General features: G+C 41.8%; 2 protein-coding genes across 2 annotated transcripts in view; one reads left to right on the top strand and one right to left on the bottom strand.

Annotated features, from left to right (window-relative positions):
- Positions 1–20,002, top strand: part of LOC113014370 (dolichyl-diphosphooligosaccharide--protein glycosyltransferase subunit STT3B) — a 103,465-nt gene extending 83,463 nt beyond the window's left edge. Inside the window, exons 8-16 of the mRNA XM_026155846.1 lie at positions 3,603–3,651; positions 4,346–4,500; positions 6,755–6,966; positions 8,364–8,551; positions 9,323–9,494; positions 10,042–10,215; positions 12,584–12,697; positions 16,287–16,493; positions 16,644–20,002. Coding sequence (XP_026011631.1) covers positions 3,603–3,651; positions 4,346–4,500; positions 6,755–6,966; positions 8,364–8,551; positions 9,323–9,494; positions 10,042–10,215; positions 12,584–12,697; positions 16,287–16,493; positions 16,644–16,718 — 1,346 coding nt within the window. The 3' untranslated portion in view covers positions 16,719–20,002. The remainder of the gene's footprint in view (positions 1–3,602; positions 3,652–4,345; positions 4,501–6,754; positions 6,967–8,363; positions 8,552–9,322; positions 9,495–10,041; positions 10,216–12,583; positions 12,698–16,286; positions 16,494–16,643) is intronic.
- A 2,234-nt stretch (positions 20,003–22,236) lies between these two features.
- Positions 22,237–23,888, bottom strand: part of osbpl10a (oxysterol binding protein-like 10a) — a 100,273-nt gene continuing 98,621 nt past the window's right edge. The window contains exon 13 of the mRNA XM_026155847.1: positions 22,237–23,508. Within this exon, the coding sequence (XP_026011632.1) occupies positions 23,464–23,508 (45 nt within the window). The 3' untranslated portion in view covers positions 22,237–23,463. The remainder of the gene's footprint in view (positions 23,509–23,888) is intronic.

Raw genomic sequence — 23,888 nt, 5'->3', positions numbered from 1 at the left:
GTGTCTTGATAAACTGAGCAGATATTTGAGGTTTACACAGCTACATTCTCGCCTGAAAATATGTTAAACTTTATTTTGTGACCCAGAAAGAATAATAAGAGTAATATTAAAACTAACTAGCTGCGCCATTGTTGACAAGTGCGCTGGGCTGCTATGAATTATGGGACACAGCTTCTTCTTCGGGGTTTAACGGCAGCTGGCATCCTTGTACATGCAGTGCTGCCATCTCCTGTTTCAGTCCGTTATTACACTCTTAAATCCTGCTACTTATTCCTGCAGCTTTTGGGATCTTACAAAGCTTCAAACGATGCGTCGACTATTAAATTAGTCGTCGACGATTTTAATAGTTGACGTAATCGTGTCTAGTCGACTAATCGTGGCAGCCCTAGTTGAGATTTGTTGGGCAGCTAGCCTTTTGTGAAAGGAACCATTAACTAAATTTCAATGTTGATCCAGATCTGGGATTTCTGCCATTCTGCATTTTGTTTTCTTCTTTTAGCCAAAAGTTAGAGCGCTCCTAGTCTATTCCCCGATGATCTAACCTCCGGGCCTCTCCATCGGGTTTTTAACTCGCGCTCGTGTTTGTCAGAAAATGAAACCTGGAAGGCAAATGATAAACAAATATAAACTGATATGATTGCTGCAGCTTTGCTGTTAGAGAAAATTTGTGGAGGCTTGTGCTCCACCATGTGAACTGCTGTTTTTGATTGTGCCGGTTGGACCCCAGCGCGTGCAGCCAGCTGGTCAAACTTTATCCTTGTTGATGTTTTGCCCATTATTTTCAGTTTGTGGCCAAAGGGCTCGAATTTCAGACGGTTTAAAACGTTGCCTTCTTGCTGTTTATTTATTGATTTTTCTTTCTTTTTTCTTTCCCCCCCTTTTTGTCTCCTGCTGAAGGGTTTGGGTTTAAGAGCACAATTCGGCTGACTGATTAGACTTTAAAGGCCACATAAGTCTTTTACCGTCATATTTTAAAAGCATTAAGATATGGAGAATTTGGTACACAACAGCCCACCGAGGAAACTTTAAAACGATGTAATCTCACTGGATTTTCCGCCTGTATCGTGTGTGTTGCTTCAAACTGGCCTCATATGTTGTTAACTGATCAAATACAGAGTTGCTCGTAAGCGAATTTAATATGTATTTATTACATGACTGTCTACTTCAAAGTGCTTACAGATCAAGTCCATCTGTCAGAGAGTCTCACATTAAGATCTTTAAGTAGGCCTTCCACTGTCTTCTCTAAATATCCAGATGTTGCCGAGTTCACCATTATGCGTGGGTATTTACCAAACCTCTTGATCCTTCCTGTTTCAAAGGCCCCTTTGACCTCATCTTGCATCTTTACAGATAAGTTTTCCGAATTCTAGAGCCCAACTTTGAAGATTCATTTTGGCAGACCCGCATCAGGTCATAGAGAGAGCACGAAAGAGTTTTCTCATCTTTGATGTGGTTTATCGAGGCGATTTCCCATAAACGTGACCTCAGTGAGACTTTTTTCCAAAACAAACTTTGCTGCAAGTAAAAAAAACAAGACATCTCTTTACTGCAAGATTTTCAAACTTGTGAAGGACATCTATGTAATGGAGAAATGTGCTCTCTCTCGCTCTCTCTCTCCTGCTGAATCTTAAAGGAAATCAATGTTGTGGGATTTTTTTTGTTTTGGAAATTACCGTAACTGTTTCTTGTCATCACTTTTATTTCCTTTTTAGTTTATGTTCATTCGTCCATCCATGAAGCGTATCCCAGCTGTCATAGGGAGCGAGGGGGGGACCAGTCTATTGCAGGGCTAACACATAGAGACAGACAAGCAGTCACACTCACATTCACATATAAGGGCAATTTAGAATAATCACTTAACCTAACTCCACTAACTGCATGTCTTTGGACTGTGGGAGGAAGCCAGAGTACTCACACAAATGCAGAAAGGCCCAGGCCAGATGTTGGAGTTGAACTCAGCACCCTCTTGCTGCGAGGTAACAGTGCCAGCACCAGTTTATGTTCATATACAAGTAATAATATGAGGATAATAAAATGTATGAATAACTTAACTGCTTGATTTGTGAAAGAAATGGCATAGAAATGGTCTACATCTGTTATTGAAACTGTAGATGTGAGCCCCTGGAAATAGCTGACTATACAAAATGACTATTTCCTTAACGGTTATTTCAGATATCTTTAAATTAAAGCTAAGAGTCTCGTCTTGATTGCCATATTCCTGCAAATTATCTAGACTCCTCTGTCCTCTGGCTTGTACTAAGAGCAAAGACACGATGGCACATTATAGCCGACATAATGCTGGCATGCTTGGACTGTTAGGACCTTCCTGCCTTAGAATTGATTGGCCTCTCATATGGATGCAGAATCCCAGTCTCCTGAGGATAATTGCTTCATCTAATAAATGCTGTGATCTGTCTCCCATCTAAATGGAGCTGTGGGAGTTGAAGACAGTTTTTGAGGTGAGACTGCGCATGTCTCACTCCTCTGGTCTGTCAGGACATCCCCACTCCCCTCAAGTCTGCAGCATTATACCCGTGTGGGTTTTCTCTGTATCTTTAACTCGGAGCCAAGCATCGATTGATTAAATCAGTGTCATCCTTTAAATCAGCTCTCAGTAAAACACCATCTTTCTCTTGCCTGCATTCGTTAAGAGCTTTGTTCAGAGTTTTATAGATTAAACACGTTTTTCATATTATCTTTTAAAGAGCAGCACAGGACATGTCACAGCCGTATGTTGGTACAACATGACACAAAATCTAGAAATATGTAAGAGTTTTAGCTCCCCCCCCCTGTGAGAGCCTACAACAGCCCGCGAGCAACAGTTCAGCTGAAATGTATTTCAGATCAAAGCTCAACCAAAATAAGACATTTGTATGCGCACATAAAATACCCTGTGCGGCTTAATTTGCAGCCTAAACGGTTTCAGTTACATTCATAAACAAGTCAATTCCAGTAATTAAGTAACATCAGCTGAATATATTCTCAGCACTGACACATTCTCCACTGAGAGCTTTCTGGGTTTTGAACTACAGTTGGCAGAAAGTTTAGTTGTAATGTTGATTTAACTAAGTGATAACAAAGAAATGAATGCAATAATGACCAATAATGACCAAAAAAAAAGAACATCTTTAGCTGTCAAGAGACATCCAGTGGAAGTTTATGATGTAATGATTTTATGACTTGGTTCGGTCTGATTTGTTCTGAAATACGGTGAAAACCCAACTGAGATTTTCACGGCTTTAATGCTAGCAGTATATTCTACTCGTCATTCTTGTTATCCTCGGGCAGTCTGTGCTACAGATTTCCAGGCCAGTAGGTTGGATTATATATATTTTTTCTTTGTATTTATTGAGAGCTGCACACTTGGGCAGAGTTCGCCCTATAAATAATTACATATTGTTGCAACAAAGGGGAGGCAAATTAAAGTTTCTGTTATATTTTTGTTCCTCACAATGACGTGCTGTAACAAACAACTTTAATCTCGCTCGTCTTTATATTAACCCCTCCGAACCCCCAGTTGCAGTCCTCGTATTTCACGTCTGAAATGGAAAGCATTTAAAGATGAGCCTCTCTTTATTGATCGTCTTTTTTTCTGCCTCTAGGATACATTGCTCCGTGGAGTGGTCGTTTCTACTCTCTCTGGGACACCGGGTAAGCTCTGCTGACCTTCACACTCTCGCTGTCGATGGGACGCTTGTTCAGCCGTGTGTGTGTGTGTGTGTGTGTGTGTGTCCTGAGATGGATATTACCCCCCACCCTTCCCCTCTCAACATCCCAGAGGGGAAAACTGTAGAGCACAAGCTGTGTTGAAGTATTGTCTTACTCCCAAAAAGCACCAGGCAGTGCTATGTTTTCCAAACGCTCCGCAGTGTGTTTGATATTTCCGAATCAATGCCCCCCCCCTCCCAAATACCCCAGTTTGCTGACTAAAGCAGTAACTGATGCCTCCCCCCTTCCTTTCCTTCGGAGGCTGATACTAATTCCTTAATGTGCTGTGTGTTGTTTCTTTCCCAGCTGTAATAACAAAACACTTGAGAGAGAAATATTTAAGATTGTACAGAAAGTGCTGTGTAAAAGCCCATTAGGAATAAACAGGGAACACACAGATCAGAAACTACTAACAGAAAAGTACATTACTCATCAGTAGTGCTAAATTTCTTCATATTTTACCATAAGCATGTGGGGGAGCAAAATTACCCCCCGACCACACTCATAATTCTTGAGTTAATCAGGAGGATCTATTGTATAATTTGTCTCAACACTCCCAAAGCATTCAGCTCGACATGAATTACATGTCTCTTCCCTCCTTCCGATTTCTCCCCTCCTGCCTTATTCCTACATGCAGCTACGCTAAGATCCACATCCCCATCATAGCGTCGGTGTCGGAGCACCAGCCGACGACGTGGGTGTCCTTCTTCTTTGACCTCCACATCCTGGTCTGCACCTTCCCAGCGGGCCTCTGGTTCTGCATCAAGAACATCAACGATGAACGCGTGTTTGGTAGGGGTCTTAAATGAATGAAAACAGGATTTTTCTCTGTGGTGTGGAGAATGAGGAGTGATCCAGTATGTTATAAACCACCACAAATGTTTTTGTTTTGTTGTTTAAGTCGTTTAAACCTCTTTAATCTAGACACAGTGATGCTGTCCGTGTTCAGACTAAAACATCTCAACCACTATTGAGTGACTGGCCCTGAAATTTTATGCAGACACTCCTGGAGTCACCTGACTTTTAGTGCCCCCACTAACTTTTTATTTTATATCTTAATGAGGTTCGCTTGTGTATTTTTAAATGAATAGTCTCTATAAAAGAATTTACATTCATCGTTTTATCGTCTTCATCACATTAAATTTGAAATGTGTAAAGATGGAGGTTACTCTCTTTACTTGCTTTCTTGTCTTCAGTATGTTTTATCTAACAAGGGTGAAAAAAGCTGCAAAACTCATTTAAAGATGTGCAGTTCTGAGACTTAGATGAAGCCTATTAGAGAGCTAGTCAGGACCCACCTACCAGTAAGCAGCAACACCCCTAAAAATGGGCAATGTTGAACCCTAATATGGTTCAAATGGGTGTTGATTTTTAAAGAGGCTGCTTTAGGGTTGGAGAATTTAACAGTTTATGCAGCCAGCCTCATCGGGCCCTTTCAGGAACCTTTTATTTGCTGTTTTTTCACCCTACTTATCCATCATTGGCATCTTCAAGTTAAAAATTTATAGAAAACAGACAAACCTGTGTGCAATGGACAATGGACTTTTGTCGTGAAGACGGAGCTGAGCGGAAAGACGAAGCTTTCTTTTACTAGTTGGTTTACTAGCAGTCCAGACCCCTTCACCTGTGGTTATGATTTCCTAGTAATGACTGAAACTGAAAGAGGAAGTTGTCTAATGCAAGTAGCTGAAATTAATTTCCTCTGCAGGGTAGCAGGGCTCATCCTTAGAGATAAGGTAAGGAGCTCAGACATTCAGAGGGATCAAGGAGTAGATCCGCTGCTCCTGTGGTTGAAAGCAGCCAGTTGATATGTTTTGGGCATCTGGTTAGGGTGATTCCTGGGCGCCTGCCTTTGGAGGTGTTCTGGCTATGCCTCCAACCTGGGAGGAGACTCCAGGGTAAACTGAGAAACCACTTATGAGTTTATCTTTCTCATCTGCCCTGAGAATGCCTCGGGATCCCCCAGGAGGAAGTGGAAAGTATGGCTGGGGAGAAGGATGTTAAAATCCCCTAGTCTGCTGCCACGACAACCTGATGTTGGATATGCCACAGACAGATGGTTATTGTTGTCAGTGATATAATGGTGAAATTCCACCTGCTTTTAGCAGCACATAGATGCATTTTAAGCTCGGTAATTGGATGCTTCTTATTGAAACCCACCTAAGAAGTCATTTATCCTGTCATGTATAGAGCTTCTACGTTTGACTTTTCAGTGACGAACCAGGTATTTTCTAATTTGTCTTGAGAAATTTAACAACCGATAATTCAACCAGGAGGATTTGCTGCCCATCGCAGCCTTAAATTCTCCAACAGTCAGGCCTGTAATATTGTCTATGGAGCAAATAAATAGGTATTTCAGAGCCAGGGATTCCTGAAATAGCTCCTCTGTCATACCTGATTCATTGTCAGCTGGGATTAGCTCTTGAATTAATAATGGTTCTGTTTTTAGTGGAGTTTATTTGATCATCTGTGATTAAAATGCATGATTTATATAAAATAAAAATAAAAATGGGTAGAATGTCGTGACTAGCAGACTGGTCTGTGGACAGTGCATCCTTTCTCGAGTAGCTTTAAGCACTCTCAGCTTTGAAAAAGCCTGAAATAATGAGATTGAACTTCTTTATACAGCAGCTTAAATAAAACTTAGGGTTAGACAGCCAAGATGGAGGGCAAGGAACCCTTCAGTGCTGGAAACAAAGTCCTTCAGCAGCCCGTTTCTCCCACAGACTTAATTAGCCAATTACAGGTATTGATTAGCCACACACCTGTTGAGCCGGGTCGGTGCTTTTCAAGGACAAAGAACAGCCAGTGCTCCTCTATTCAGGGTTTGAGATCTGCAGTGCTAACATAGACTGATTATTCAGTGTTACTCTAACAACTCAATTTCTCTTTCCGTGTCTTTATCTGCCTCCAACACCGACTCATTTTGTCTCTTTTATATTCACGCCGTCTTTCTCCTTGTCTCACCTTTGTCGACTTTGCTTTCCTTATTCTCGGTTTTTTAACTTTCTGTCAACCACCGCCTTCTTTGTCTCCTGCCTTCCAGTGGCTCTCTATGCCATCAGTGCAGTCTATTTTGCCGGCGTGATGGTGCGTCTGATGCTGACTCTGACTCCGGTCGTCTGCATGCTGTCAGCCGTGGCTTTCTCCAGCGTCTTTGAGCATTACATGGGAGACGACACAAAGAGGGAGAAACCCCCTGCTGAGGACAGCAGCGACGAAGATGACAAGAGGAACTCCGGGAACCTCTACGACAAGGTCAAAGCACGGCAGAGAAACTGCTGAATTTACACTTCACTGATTTTCAGTATTGATAATGCTACACTTTGTTGATGTCATGTGACAGGTCAAGTTGCTGTGGGACTAAACTTTTGGCTGGGAAAAATGTAATAAAATGAACAAAGTGAAAAAGCTGTCAACAAGTGAACACCCGTGGGGTGTTTCACACTTTCGTGGTACCTTTTGGGGTTTGGATTCATCAGTTGTGTATTTGTCAGCTTCCCTCCTCACTCCCCACCAGTTTGGATAAACTGTGATTCAGCTGTGATTCAGCAGCAACTGTTTGATTCTGTTGCTATAATTTTAGCCGCCTTTGTTGAACGTTGAACTCTTTTCTGTAGTCACGGCTGAGGATGCGTCAGTTGCAGCCTGCCACGTAATTCCATCTTTCTTTTTTTGCTTTCTCCAAAACACCTCTCTCTTCTAGAGAGGTTTCTAAAATGCCTTTTTTATCTGAAACGACACACTTCATAAAAATACTGGCAAAATGGCAAATATCAAAGGTCGTCGGCCGAGTTTGCACACAGGTTTGGGAACATTGAATGACGTCAACACGTTTAGATCTGAAATTTGAGGTTTAAGCCCTTTTTGTGTTTCAGTTTTGTCCTTTGAATGTGTCATGGTTACATGTGGATACTTGATTAGTTAGCAGCTTAATTGAGATGTATTTATTCAGGTAGTCTAATTAAGACCACAGTCTCATTTAAAAGACAAACCTGTGAACAAATTACATGCATATCACATTGCATTTTGACCGCTCGCTGACACAAGGCACCAACAGGAGAAACAAGGGAAGAGCTTAAAATAGATTCGGCTTCTGGTGCAGTGGTTGGCCCCCTGTTGTTGTGTCTAGAATTTGCCCAAAGCTTCACTACTTACAAGTTATAAGGGGGTTGTAAGCTGCCAGAAATTGAAATTGGACTTCAATTCCTGACATCTCCTGGAAGTTTTCGGCACCGCTTCCAGATCCCCGTGCGCCCACTGCAATTTACAGCAACAGAAATCCCACTTTTCCTGCAGTGATGGGTTCAAAAGTTAATTTTCATGTCTATCATTCATGCTGTCCCTCTTTATTGAGTTTCAGCATGCAGTTTGGGTGTGAGAGGAAGCAACTGAAGGTGTTAATTTGGTACAAATCATCTCTGGTGCTTTTTTTTTTTTTTTTTACTTCAGATTTCTTGCTGCTCATCACAGGGATTTTCTCACATTTCTCACTGATATGTCTTCACACAGTAGAGGAAAAAAAGCTGAGGATACTCTAAAATACTTCTCTTATTAGTTCATTCAATAATTTATCGCACTCAATAATTCAGATTTCTGGAAAGCTTCAGACTCGTTTGCCAACCCTCCTGATGGTGTTTTGTCTCCCCCTGCAGGCCGGCAAGGTGCGCAAACACGTGTCGGAGCAGGAGAAAGCAGAGGAGGGTTTGGGTCCAAATATCAAATCCATAGTCACCATGCTCATGTTGATGCTGCTCATGATGTTCGCCGTCCACTGCACGTGGGTCACCAGCAACGCCTACTCCAGCCCCAGCGTGGTGCTCGCCTCATACAACCACGACGGGTGAGAGCGCTCCGCCGTGCCGAACGCTGCGTACATGGATGTAAAGCAACTGCAAAGAGCAGAGCAATGCCTCCCATGATGCTTCATAATGAAGAAGGATGGGCTCCTCCACCTTGCATGCAAATTAGCACGTATGTGTGTTGTGCAGCAAGAGAGCCGAGCATATTTCACAAGGGGATTGGAGAAATAATGATATGTGAGGCCGTACCTGATTAACTTTTAATCTTCTAGGTCACAGTAAGCATCTCTTAGGTTACAAAAAGCTGATGTATTATTCTCTCAGACTCTTTACAGGCATAATTATTCTTTTAAAGCATTGAGGAGGAAATATTGGAGACCGAGACTAAGTGGTAGATGCAAGTTCTCATGCATATATTAATGGTACTACAGTAGTTCTCAGACAGTGGTTTAGCTATGCTGCTGGGAGCAGCGTGCCTGTCACTCTTTTTCTTGCACGTATACGCCCACACACACAGACACAGACGTAATATGATTACCATACCTGGAGCTAATTGGTTCCCTGGCTTCGTGTCTGCTCCCTCTGCGCGAGGTAAATTTAGGACGTGAACATTTAAAGTGCAAGGTGTTGTTTTTTTTTGTTTTTTTTAAACCCTCAGTTCATTATATATGGATGCTCTATTTTCAGCTGTTGTTGCCCTTCTGATTTAAAGTCCTAAATGAAATATTAATGGCTTCCTCAGCTATATGCCTGCCAACCAACGCGGTTACCTGTCAACCTTATTTTTTCTTTTTTTTTCTCCCCCTTGTTAGGACGCGTAACATCCTGGATGACTTCAGGGAGGCTTACTACTGGTTAAGACAGAATACTGATGAGCACGCACGTGTCATGTCCTGGTGGGACTACGGTTATCAGATAGCGGGCATGGCTAACAGGACCACTTTAGTGGACAATAACACGTGGAACAACAGTCACATAGCGCTGGTAAGGGCTGTTATCGTCTTTCTTGTCTTCATCTGTCTTCTTCCCCGTTTTGCTCGTGGATCAAAGCACGTGCAGAGAAATCAATGGTTTCTTCTCGCAGCTGCTGGATGATTAGCAAGCTCTTCACTTATTTATTTATTTCTTTTTAAATGTAATTGCCATATTGTATAAAACGGCCGCTTCCAACAAGCCAGATAATCTTGTTTCCTTAAACTTTTTCCTATTGAATTTACACTGTAGGGAGATTTCAGTTAATTGCTGTCAGATTCTGTGGGTTTGATTTATTCGTTTTTCCTCTCTGCTGCCAAATGTAGACAAATGTTTTTGCCTTTTAAAGCCCCTCTAGCTTTCTTCACTCTCACTTCCTACCCAATGCCTGTTGTCTCGTCGGCATCTGTCCACAGGAAACGTCATCAGAGTATCATGCATCACGGATCTCCGTTTAACAGCTCTTTTGTCCCGCAGCTCTGCCGAAGCGTCGTCTCTTGTGAAACGGGTAAAGCTCAGTTAAAGGATAACTTCTCAATCGCCATCACTTTCTTTCTAGGTGGGGAAAGCCATGTCTTCCAATGAGAGTGCAGCCTACCAGATCATGAGGTCCCTGGACGTGGACTATGTGCTTATCATCTTCGGAGGTGTAATTGGTTACTCGGGCGACGATATTAACAAGTTCCTGTGGATGGTGAGGATTGCCGAGGGTGAGCACCCTAAGGACATCAGGGTGAGTGTAACACAGCAGCAGCGCCTGTAAATAGAGCTCGAGTTTTCTCTGAGAAGGAATGGAGCTGGACTTACACAGCAGTAAAATCAATGTTTCCTCTTACAAAAGTCAAGGTGCTTTTTCAAACCCTTCTCACCTGAACAGAAGCAAAGATTACTCATTGCATTGTTCAAAAACAAGACGTCAGCCAGGAAACCCTGAGATACACTCACAAGGTCCCTTATTCAGGACTTTCATAACAGCTGCTTTTTGTTATTGGAGCAGAAAATGGACCAGCGTACGTGCAGGGCTTTTCTGTTCTTTGACTGCTAATAGTCTCAGACTGCAAACCAGATTTTACCCATTTATACACACTTCCAGAGTGCTCTTTGTTAAGGGAGACTTACTGTGCTCATTTCCAACGCCACATTTTTATTCTCGAATAAGTGTGGCTGTGTGTGTTCCAGAGCTCTTGCACTGGGCCTTGGTGCCATCTACCATTTCATCCACTACCTGAAATGAGCTTTAACTCCTCTTGCTTCAGCACCAGCCTCTTTTCGTCATTTATCTTGGAATTGGGTGCCCCTCGTAAACAGCAGGTTAGCAGGGTTAGAGCTGTGTGTGTGTGAGATGAACAGATTAAGGATATCCGCTCTCACTGACATCATGAGGAGACGAGAGTAGAAAGTGGAAAGATGTTTAATACCCTGACCCCTGGCTGTCAGGAATGATCTGTAAATATACAAATTTATTGCAGGTAGTATGATGGAAAAAATGAATTTATAATAGAAAATAAGTAAAATGATAATAGATCTACTTTAATGAATACAACAAATTTGTTCTTTTGCATCATGGATATACAGATTTGGCATTTAGTGTCTTGTGGCAGAACATACTGACTGGAGGAAGTGCCGACTGAATCACAGGCCTTTTGATTGGTGGACACCACACTCTGCCTGTTCCTGAGCCATAGTCGTGCTGTTATATTAAAGCATTTTTCTTGTGAACTTGTATGGTCAGGATTTCATTTTTTAGCATTCTGTACTTTGCTGTTGTTGCTTCCCGACTTTCAAGGTTGTTTGGCTAATTTAGTTTTTAACCGAAGAGAAAATTGCATTTTGTTACCCTTGTAACTCCGATCCAGTTTGTATTCACGCTGAATTTTTACAAAGAAAGACGAGTAAACACGAGTTTCAAGGACAGTGACGCTATTGTGTTTCATCAATACTGCTGCATTGCAAATCAGCAGAAAATCCGGCAGCGGGACTGTGGAGGCGCCAGTTTTCAGGCTTCAGTCACACAGGCCGGCGGTCGACAACCACGGGGAGAAACAAAATAATTGTGTATTGCACGGTCAGTTTGTGAGTGGTTGTTGGCAGGCACTATGTGAAATTGGTCGCAAAGAGGGGTCTACATTGTAAACCACCGTGCGGCACCACCTTGGTTTGGTCACCTTTCTGCTGCAACCAGCGTGTATCGAGCGTAATTTTTATTTTGAGCGCAAACAGTTTCTAGTTTCACTACTGCTCTGCGAGTGTTTGCAGACCAGTTGGTGCCTTCAATTCAAACTGTGGGTGACCACGGCAATCTGCTAGATACCAAAGCAATCAAAAGGAGGACTCTTTGACAGCTGCTAACACGATCTCCAGGGTCCAATCGGGGAATACAGCGAGCCCGTCCCACTGAAACCCAAGTAACGTAGCAGAAGCTACTTTAGAGCTCTGTGTGGTCATAGTAGGGTCACCACAGCAGGCAGCAACCGTTTTCTTGACACAACCCCAAAGGGCGATTTGGGTCTTCAGCTGGAATTAAACCAGCAACTATGTGAAGCAAACGTGCAGACCACTATACCAGAACAATCTACCCACTGAAACAATTAAGCAGCAATTTAACTTGGATCAAGGTTGGAATTTTCCAGTTTAGAGGCATTTCTTATATTCTTCCTACTCCATTTAATTCAATAAGGCTGTGCTAATTGGATGAATGGCTTCAAGGAACAAACATGCTGAATATTACCTGGTTCCTCTTTAATGACAAAATACACAAAGTAGTATATAAGCTGCGCACACATACTTGTGGTTAGGCATTGATTTTTGTGTGACTGTGGCTAGTTTAGTAGAAAATTTAGACTAATGCTGACAAAAATACATTAATTCCACAGTTATAGAGTTTGTGTGTTAGAGCTTTGAATCGTGCACTGAGATGAGTAGTTTTTAAAATGATGGCCAATTGATTACTTGAGCTGTTTAAGAGCAGTTTTTTCCCCTTTGCTGTCATTCAAATGCGTCCTCTCACCACTGCATCCATCTAGTGTGAACTTTCTACTCCTGATGCTACCTACTTTTGCCATCTGGTGATTTTTCTGGGCCCTCCTCTGTGTCTTCTTTAGGAGAGCGACTACTTCACTCCTCAGGGAGAGTTCAGAGTGGATAAGGCGGGTTCACCAACTCTGCTCAACTGCCTCATGTACAAGATGTCTTACTATCGCTTTGGTGAAATGCAGGTAAGAGGAGAAGTTCTCATTACTTCATCAGAAACTTTGCTTGTTTCTTAGAATTAGTTTTGTGTATGTGAGGACTTTTCAGGACAGAAGAGAAACCCTCCACTGAATCTTTCTGGAGTTAGGATCCACTTCACACTTACAAATGGATGAAATGATGAGCAGCTGCCACAATAAAGGAAAAACGTGTTGTATTTTATGCAACATGGAGCTTTATCAGGCAGTAACGAGCAGCTACCTCTGCCAAGCGTGTAAAAACGTCTCGCTTACAGTAAAAGGCTGACAGACGGGTGGAACGGGTCTTTAAGGAGGCGCCTTAGGGAGCTCCTGAAGTTTGTAGAGGGGTTGTCGGAGGGGAACGAGAGGCTGCGAGAGGAAATATGAAGGATTGGCAGAAGCTTTGAAATGCGCCACGGCTACTTCTGGCAGGTAGCAGAGGAGAGATGAGACGGATCCTTCATGCCAGGTGCTCACATCCCTACCGTACAATCGACGCTTCCGCCATCTGCGGACAAACAGCCAAAGCTCTGCATAGCTTAAAGTGCTGTTTCTGGGTTAATGGCATGGAGAAACCGAGGCACGGAAGGAGTAGGAGGAGGACAGGATGGAGAGATCCCAAAGACAGAAAAGTGTTAGAATAGCCGGAGCAGATTCCAGTTATGAAAACAAGATGTGACAAGTGTAAACTGAGGCTTGGAGGACACGAGGAAGAAGGCGATGAGCAGAGCGGAGGCAGCCATTCATGATTGTCGAGAATGCACTTTATAGTCATGGACCAATATTAAACTGTAATGCTGAGAATGCATAATAGAGAAGAGAATAGAACTCATGATGAAAAGAGAACCCATGGACTGGTTACTTTGAAGCCCCCAAACTAACTCATTTAGTTCCTTTTATATTAAAATGACAGGTTAAACCGCACTAATAAAAGCACATTAAGAGGCTAAGATCTTGTTGCTGCTGATATTCTATTATTTTAAAGTCTTTGTCCTGTGGAGCAGCCTGAGGAACAATTACAGGTTAGAACACAAAGTGAGGAAATTGGACAAGAAGGAAAAACAATGGCGGGAACCTAGATGGAGGCTTTTACTTTGAGAATAGAGTTGACATATTTTCGAGGGACACAGTAACAGTTGCAGAGTAAGGAGGATGAGCAATCAAGGGCCTTTTTAGAGCAGAATTACGGGGACGAGAGGTTTTATGCTGCTCGTGGAAAGTGTAATCAAACTCACTGTTTATCTTTCATAATCGAGTTTAAAATGTTTGCTCTCGTCTTTTTCTGTTCAGACCTAATTTAGTTTGAATCTGTAGAGCTGCTTTGTGCTGAGATGGATCAAAGGTGATGCTTTAGTAGTGGGTGGAGAGGCTCCTGCCTTCCGTTTCACTTTTATTTTAGGAAACTATTTGACATTTTGGGAAATTCACTTGCAGAAAGAGTAAGATGAGAACACTGATGCTATTCGTGGCTATTCAGTTAAAACGTGGACACTGCCAGCCTGCTTCTGTCTAGAAGTAACAGAATAGCAGCGATGGGGAGGAGTGGGTTTTAGTCATTAAGCAGCTTGTAGATAATTCAACCAAAGTCTCTCTCTGGAAGCGAGCCTTGCCACTGCATCTATCTTGGCACCGCCTCTGGGTAGTTGTTTTAAAGCATCTATGTAATTGTATAGTGTAGCCTCAACGGTTGAAATCACCAGGAAATAAAAATCCGCTTATATGCCTTAACAGATTTGCTGGCTTTGATCCAAAGTAAGCTTTAAATCTCTTAAGGTGTATTTCTATTACACGTGCTCAGTTTGTACACCTTGTTACAGCTTCAATCCTGAGTGATCAGTGATCACTACTCATTCCACCAGACCACTGAATAAATGCCATGCTGATTTACATTATAGCAAGAATAAGCCGGGAGAAAGTAAAAAGGTACACTCTGGCACATCTGTACCGCAGTAACACAAAGTCTTCTGCCAACACAGTGCACATCCCACAGGTTATTAAAGTGTTCAAACACAGTTGAATGCAGGACAAAATATGAGGAGCAAGTGATGGTGTACAAAAAATGATAAAGAAACACCACACTTATTAATGCCAGTAGCCTGAGGAGGCTGTGGTGCAGCTGTTTGAGACAAGGGTCTGCACTGTTGCGAGTCAGCAGCCTTCAAAGGTTTGTTTATATTGTGATGTCTAATCTGAACTTCATACATTTTGCCCCTGAAAAATGCTAAATGAATAATAAAATCCTAAAAACGTCAATAATTTATTTTCTCAAAACTACTAAAAATTAAAGGTAAACGTGCCTCGAAAAATAAAATGAAACTAAAATGAATAATCTCAGTTTGTAAACTAGAATGACAACAAATAAAATAATTTAAAAAACCATTAAAAATCAAAAACTATTATAACCAGCAATATGTTTGGCTAATGTATTCATTTTTTTATTGGTGTTTGGCTCTTTAGGAGCTGGGATGGCAGCTTCTATCGTGTCTTTGTCAACATGTGTTTGGTTTGACGTCATTTATATTTCCGTGACATAAATTCAGTTCAACTTGAAGGATTTCAGTTTGTCCTCTCAGCTGGTTTCTGCTTTCTAAGCAGCTTCGGTCCAGATGAAAATGACAACAGGTGAACTGAAGAGGCAACAACAAGACGACCCCCTCAGGAAAAGAAATGGTTTTGCAGGTGGTGGGCACAACTCCTGCTCTCTCATTGTCCCACCTGACTACGTTTTCTTTTCTTGTCACCTCTGATAGTAGGAGGTGGTGCCTGGTTGCACAGGTAGTCACATTCCTTTAGGATGTCGTGTTCACATGTGCTGTCACAAGAAGGCTCACTGTGTCTCCCTGCACAGTCTCAAGCGTGCGGTGGAGATGAGGAGAGGTGAGCAGGGCTGAAAAAAGCCTTCCCCCTAAGCAGGACCTAGATCTGCATCTCTGTGCAAGAAGGAACTAGAGGGATGCTACAAGATCCCTACACAATCCTCTCTAGTGGGCTGTTCATGTGCGTGCTTCTGACTGACCGGCACCATGCAGCTCAGTTGGCACTTGCCATTGTTGCCTGCAACAATTATCTGCGGAGAGACTAGGTCATCAGTGCCTGCCAGTTGTGGTATTCTCTGAATGCCAGTTGAGCTGCACTGTCTGTGATTACAGGACCCACTAAGGGACATCAGGCCCTTATGCCACCGTAGTACATGTATATCACAGCTTCATCAGAAATATGCACTTCAGTGGCCCACTAGAGGTCGATTTGTGGGGTTCTGGCAGTGCTTCTGTTCCTCCGCACATGAAGGAGCAGATACATGTTCTGCTTCCTTGGTCGATGCCCTTTTATGGGCAGCTCTCATGTGTTGGCCTGCCTCCTGGTATCTCCTCCACACTTGGCGAATCTTCTGTGGTCTAATTGTGTAACTAGTAGAGTGACAAGAACGACAGAAAAATCAGTCGAGAAGGAATTTGGGGTTGTTTTGTTGCCTCTCCAGTGTACCTCTTCCCACCTTCCTCTATAAGAAGACAAACAATTGCACTGCACAGTTTCATACGTTCCTGTCACTGATAGCTGCCAGAAAATCAGATAAATAAACCTGCTCGTCTCTCAGCTGGATTTTAGGACGCCGCCTGGCTTTGACCGGACACGTAACGTCGAGATCGGCAACAAGGACATTAAGTTCAAGTACCTGGAGGAGGCGTTCACTTCAGAGCACTGGCTGGTCAGGATCTACAAGGTGAAGGACCTGGAAAACAGAGAGCCGCTCGACCACAAGCTCCGTAGTGTCGTGCCCAAGCAGAAGTACACCTCCAAAAAGGTAACAACATAGAGCATGTGTTCATTCAGTCTTTTTATTTATTAATTCTTTAAATGTACAAAAAGTTGCTTAAAAAAATTAATTTAAATCCTACCAATTCTAATATTTACAGATGTTTTCTTTTTATTTCGACCTCATTTCTCTAACCAGACCGCCAAGAGGAAGCGAGGGCACATCAAGAACAAACTTGCCATGAAGAAGGGCAAGAAACTCCAAAAAAAATAACGGCGACGAATCGTGAACTGTAGGAGAACAAACGTGAAGAAACCTCTAAACACCAATGATGAAGAACACAGGTGCTGTTTTATCTGGCAGTTGGTCTCGGGCGCTTGTCTCTAGAGCGCCCTCGTGTGTCGAGGATGTGTCATATCTGGTTAGCTCCAGAATTGTCGTCCGTTTTTTTTGGTTTTTGGTTTTTTTATCCTGAGGATGTTTGTCTTGCGTTTTCTTCTACTGTTTTTTTTTTTCTTTTCAATTCTTTTTTTTTTTATTACTTTGTACTTGAATGTGTGGTGAGGCATAGGGCTGCTTTACTGGGTCCAGCGTTGATTTAATTTTTGTGACGTTAATTAAGTGCTTATCAGTACAGGGATCGGGTGAAGGCGAAACAAGAGAAGACTAGGAACATTTGCACCAAAGACCCATCGACCTTGCTCCGTGGCACATGTGAACTCATTACTGGGAGCGAGGAGGCGAAGCAGTGAAAGCCGAGGACTTTGTTCCTGACTCGTGTACAGTAGGACAGTATGCGGTATGGAGGAACGTCACCATCCACGCACAGCCCTTCTGTAATATTAACCTTTTTGTCATCATCTCTTTTCTGTCTTCTGCCTGGCTTCCTGACCCCTGTTTTCCCCACAGATTCTCTGGGGAGAGAAATTGGCCTAATATGTAAATATGCGATATAAAGAGAAACTGTCTAAAAGGATGATAATATATTGGATTGTTGTGGTGACTTTTTAAATATGCAGTTTCTGGGTTTTTTTGTTTAGTTTTTTTTTCTTCCCAGTTTTTGTGCGATTGTTTGATTTTTGTTTGACAGCATTTAGAACAGTGAATGCAATAATTCTTGTACAGAGGGGCTTGAGATTTTTGCTGACAGAATGAATTTGAATGTGAATTTTTACACACCCCCTGTTTTTCCCCCCCTCTAAATGCATAGATTGTACATTTCTGCTGCTAGGGTTTAAAGACAGAAACAAGCAACTGTGTGTACAAAGTAGTGATTAATAAATTAGGCCTCCCTTCCTGCAGGGGGAGCTCTCTAGTTCAAGTGAGCAAAGCCTAGTGCCTCATCGCTGGTCGTCCATCGCCTGATTTTTATCTTTCCTTTTAATTTTTACGTTTGAGTTTGTGGCTGTCTACTTTTGTTTAAGCTCATCGTGTGTCAGAATGGCGGCTTCGCTGCTTCAACCAGACTGAGGCGTTGAAAACTGGAAATGTTCATAATATCTGGAAATGGACTGGTGAACTGTGAAGGGGGGGAGTGGGGGCTACATGGTATACAGGCACTGAATCTAGAAAAGATGAACTGAATGAGAAACTATAATGGACTTCCATCTCTGCCTGTAACATAAGATGGATCAGTGAGAATAAGACTAACAAATGTCTCTGTGGTACTCTGAAGCTGTGTCCCTGTCCTGTACTGTATACTACTGCTGCACTAATAGATGTTTGTACAGCAGGCGGTTGAAATAATCAATTTCCCAGTTAATGTTTTTTCCTGAAAACGGTCCTCAGAGCCAGTTGTGATGTCTTTAACTTTTTACTCATTGAAAGCATACTGAGAGTAACCCTTGAAGCTCTGAAGTGAAAGGTCAGGGCTGCTTATAAAACAAAATGATTGTGCATCAGAACTTGGTGAGGGTGGTCACTTGGAAAAACTACCCTTGGAAAAACCTGAAAACTAAGGTCTTTTAGGAGTTTTATTCTTCTCCTCTGCCAGAGTAGCTTTGCATGATTCAGTTCAAAATAATCCTTATTCTTTGAAATCTCTTCAGAGAGATTATCCTCTGTCTGAAACAAACTCTAGTGGCCTCTCTGATTTTAAGCCAACTTTATTCTGATTGGCTGAAGGTTGTTGGCTGAGATGACCACATTGGTGACATCTGCTCTGTGACATCATACAAAGCCAAGATGAGACAGAGTGCTTAATATGAGCATCCAGCATTGTATTTGTACATGAGGCTGAAAAGGAGGAAAACTTAATGGATTGAGAAGTCCACAAAATAATCACTTTTTTCTGTCTCTAAAGAGATTTGGAAGCTCCTTATGTTTTTAAAAGCTATAACAGTGACATTTTACTTTACTGAGATATTTTTAAAGCAGTAAAGTTTACAGCTGTTCATTGATCCATTCATTCTTTTGTTCAATGCAGTATTAAAAAGGGCTGCATGCTTTTGAATAGGTTAGCCTGTGGTTGCCTTTTAGTCTATCAGTTCAATTTTCTGTAAATTCTCCAGAAAAAGGTGTTTTAATTTTCCAGGTGCTGAGATTAGGTCTGTAATTGATAACAAAAAGAGTTTGGAATTACTTTGGAATAATCCACTTTAATACAGTTGGGTTTTTTTATTCTGCACCCCACATCATGTTTAGAACTGGTGAGTTGGTTCCTGATACTGATTATATTTCAGAAAACCCCCCTGATATTTATCTTTAAAAAAGACATAATATAAAATATTTCTATCCTAGTAGTGTTAGTTGGAGTATGCGGTATGCAGCTGGGACACAGCTCTGAGTGGTAGCCTATGTCTTATTCTATGGGCATTGCACTGTTCTCCGTGTGTTTGGGTTCTTAGACTCTGTCTAAAAACTAATGTGTGCACGCTTCTGTAACTTTTTTTTTCTTGATCAAAAAAGTGACACATGAAAAGACTAACACATCATGCAGATATACTTGTTTTGTCACATTTTACAAAAAATAACTTTTGTTCATATCGGGTGTTTTTTTTTTGTTTTTGTATCTGAATGCTTTGATCTCTCAAACTTGTCACCGTTTGAGGCTTCAGACCTTCGACATGCCACTTCATTGTTCTGTTACACAGAGGACAGAGTTCAGACTAAGCCTTAATGTGATGTACAGTGTGCTCCTCTTTTGTGCTCATTTGTTTTGTTTGTTTAATTAGGAACAGCAGAATGGTTGCTCTGAATTTCCTCATGTCTTAGAATCTCGGTGGCATCTGTCCCCGACAACATCTTTCTTTTTTTGTTGTTGTTCTAATGCAGTCTCTTCCCACATGTGTCTGCTCATCTTCAGAGTTTACATTTTTACATTGTTGTTCTGTTCAGCCATCTTTGAATATACACTTTAAAGAAAACACTGGTGTGTGTGTGTGTGTGTGTGTTGTTGCTGGTCTTCTCACTTTGAAAGCGTTGCATGGACCATCTGTAAATGTGACTTTAAACATAGTTGAATGCAAAATGAACCACTTGATGGCAGCATTACACTTTGGGTGAAGACTTTTGCTTCTGAGTGTGCAGCAGTACGCATAAAGAACACTCTGATTGTGGAGGGGGTGAGATCTCTTTATTTGGTGGCAGATGAGTAGCTGTTCTTCAGCCACTTATTATTTAATGCGATCTCAACTCGTGATTTCTCCAGTGAAGATACTTCACTCTATATATTTACTTTTGTGCTGAAAATAATCTCACTCTGGGCCTTAGTGCAGCTTTTGAGTTCACCCTGTCTGAGATGACCCTAGCTCACCATTTATTTGAAGTCTTCCGATTGGTTTCCCCTTGCAAACAAAAGGTTTGACCCTCAGGTGGGTGGAGCTTCTGTGCCTGAGATCACCATATTGGGGATATCGGTTCCCTCTGACATCATTAAGAGCCAAGAGTATAAAAAAAAAGACTTAAACTGAGCCTTTAGAGCAGTCTGAAGTCTGAGCTTTTGGGCTTACAGGGTTTGCTTGCACATGTTGCTGAAACCATTATTTGCAAGAGTATGCATGTGACAGAAAATAAGGAAATGCTTGGTGAGTCCCCTTTGAGCAACGGTGCCTGGCAACAAAGCCTAAGAATGATGTATTAAAGCAGGTGGCACTTTAACTCCTGACAGTAATGAGAAGCGTTGCAGCAGTGCTTAGATGTAAAGTCTGCAGCCACACTAGCACTGCGAATCTTGGCATCGCTACAGCGATATGAGTCGGGCGGTGAATTGGCCTCATGGTGGTGCCAGAAGAAAGGACATCTCCATATAAATCAAAAGGTTTCTCTTCTACAGCTGGCACTACTTCACCAAAAGCTCAGCTTTAAATTTCAAATTATTTTAGTTTTCACCAGCTGAAGCGTAAGACTTGTAGGTGAAATTACTGTTGAAGATGATGCCAATATGCCACAGGCCTTTTCACTGCATGTTACAGCAGGAAAAACACAGGTGTGAAAATAAAAATTGTTTTGGGAACACACGGGGTTTTTTCCTCTCCCCTTCTGTTCATTGCATTGGAAGAGTTTACAAATGCCATTTGCTAAGCTTGCTAGCATTAGCCGAGATTTTGGCATTCTTTCATGTCAACAAAAGAAACGATGTAACATGAAACATGTTGTGGATGCTGATGCGGGTGATATGGTGACTGTGTCCATCTTTTATATACAGCCTATGCATGCACAGTGTGCTGTGCAAAATCAAGATGTGCTGGACGAGCAGCCGAAAAAGCCGCAGCAACTGTGATGCTATCATGTAAATATGTATCCACCACCTTCACCTCCAGCTCTGAAGGGGGGAAAAAAAAAAAAGAGGGGTCCAAACCTGGTGCTGGCACGGTGTACCTAATGAAATGTCTGATTAGTGTTAACATACTAATTGTGTAATCAGCTGATGGGGATCTAGTCAGTGGTACATATGTGGATGCTTGCTCATAGGGGCTCGTATGATTGGAGTTTTCTCTGTATTACAGGGCAGTGATGTCAAACTCATTTTACCACGAGGGACACACTTTGATCTTAAGTTAGCCGGATAAGTGAGACTCCACTTTGTGTCAGTGTACAGACGTTTAACTACACGTTTAATCCCTGGGACATCTTAGTACAAGATAATGAAGTGCCATTTCAACAGCACAAAACAATTTTTCTACATGATAAATTTAGAAAAATCAAAAAGTCAACAATGAAAAATTAACTTCTGTCCTTTTATTCTTTACTAAGTAGTTAAGTAATAAATATAGTATGACTGGCTGTGAGAGAGATGTTAATCAGGAAAAACTATCAAATTAATTAAAAAAAAAATACTGTTAAAAGTCTAAAAATGTATGTCCTCATTCATATTTTGGCCAGATTGTAATCTTTGTCAGGGCAATACTGAACCCCGGGCCTAATGTTTGACACCCCTGCTGCATTGCTTTTACCTTGCTGTATAAAGCCCTGTGATGCAGCTGTGACTGCTATATAAATAAAATTGAACTGAAGTTGTATTAGCATGGCTAGGGGAAAAAAAAAGAGGTTGGCCACCTGTGACAGCTAACATGCTGTATGCACGAGTTTTGCCCGAGCCCAGATGTTCCCAGGTTTCAAGAAAACATGTTTAATAATTGCTTGTTGGATTCATGTAAGGCCAAAGTCAGTGTTTGTGTAAAACAAGCTCCAACATTGGTCTAAATGTCTGACAGGTTTGTTTTTTACACATATATAATGCAGAGCATCATCATGGAGTGGGTGAGCTCATCTGCATACAAATACTGTCATACGTTAAAAACCTAAGGCGGGGTTGTGCGGTTTTCTTTCTTTTATGACAAAAAATAAACAGTTTTCATTTAAAACCTTTTTACTTTATTGTAGAAAAGCCGATCAGTCTGAATAATCGTCACATATCTCGTCAAATGTAGACATAAAAACGCGAGTACACAGTGGTATGAACCTCTTCCTGCAGTGTCCCAGTGATTGTTATTCTGGCAGACCTTCATCTTCACAGAGGCAGCCTCTTTCCCCCACCACCACCACCCCCAAAATGTGATAACATGGCTGTATGTTCCTGCAAGCTGCCTCATCCATAATCATCACCACAGCTGAAACAAAGAAGTATTAACTTCAGGAGGCACAGACGGGGTGTACAGGGGCTCCCTAATTATGGACGTGTCGTCTGAGGGGCGCAGATACAACACCGATTAGAGGAGCTCTTGGCTACAATACAAACAAACCGGTGTTTTCTTCTGGAAGAAAAAGCGTGTGATGGTGAAACGAGAGGTAGTAATGGAGCTCATCTGGTAGGCAGAGGTGATAGAGCAACATACTGTCGTAAGCATGTGTAGTAGCCATCAGTACAAGATGGGAAAGCATACTGTACAATTAAAATGTGCCAAGATACATTCATAGTGCAGACACAAACAATCAGGACCTTCACTTTCTAGTAACCTGCTGTAATATATTCTATTTTAATATATACTAAATCATCTAATATAGTACATTTGATTTTAAATAGTTTTAAATCTGCTTAGGTTTCCTTAATTCTTCTAAAGCTCTGAGAGACCCAACCTGATTGGTAAAAGCCATCGATACAAAATAGTAGATTTACTTCTATGTTAAAAGTGCTCTATAAACAAACTAATCTGGGAACTACAGTGTTATGTGTTACGGGAGATGTGATCCACTCTAACAAGGCATGAAACCTGGAACAAACACTGATTTCTGAGAAAAATGCGCTGATCATTAAAAAGAAAAATACAAAGTGGGAGACTAGTGGCAGGCGTCATAAACTATGTGTGTGTGCAAAAAAAGGCCTTGACAGGTGAAAAATAGAAATATTCTACTTTGAATACTACCAACTGTATATAAAATGTACTGCTCTCCCCAGGAGTCCCAAACTGTGGAGATCCATTTGGCACCTTGTTTGTTTCCTGTTTGTGTCGCCGTAGTGTCACTCGGTGGGGTCTGAAGGTCCATAGGGGACGCCGCTCCCCTTTGACCCCCTCCCCCATCCTCCTCAGCACGGGGAACTGGAGTTGTTATAGTCCATTAGAAAGGAGCGTTTTTGATGTCAGGTTGACTTCCACAGCGGGTTATTATAGCTCCAACCATCCCCCTGCACAGGTGAGGGAGAAAAAGCCTTTTAAGAAAATAAAGCTCAAATTTGGATCAAATTACCAAAATTTACAAAGTAAGGCCCATTTAAATCCCACCCAGTGCATCTTTAAAAACGTGCAATATTGTATAAAAGCTCTTTATGCTTGATAGCATATGAAAATCAGAAATTTAGATTATAACATTATTTCCTAAAATCAATCAAAATAGGATTCAGAAAGCAGTAAAGTCCAACTTTTGAAAAGTATGCTAATTTATACACCATTACTTGGCTCATGGGCTCTTTTACCGCAAATTACTGCATCAGTGTGAGTCGAAGAGATCAGTAACACCAACGCAGTGCGCAAAGCTGAAGTCCACGTTGCTCTGTTAGCATCTGTA

The sequence above is a fragment of the Astatotilapia calliptera genome, chromosome 22 (assembly GCF_900246225.1).
Source record: "Astatotilapia calliptera chromosome 22, fAstCal1.2, whole genome shotgun sequence".
Lineage (NCBI taxonomy): Eukaryota > Metazoa > Chordata > Actinopteri > Cichliformes > Cichlidae > Astatotilapia > Astatotilapia calliptera.
Note: the sequence above shows the minus strand (reverse complement) of the source record. Positions and strands in the feature narration are given on the sequence as shown.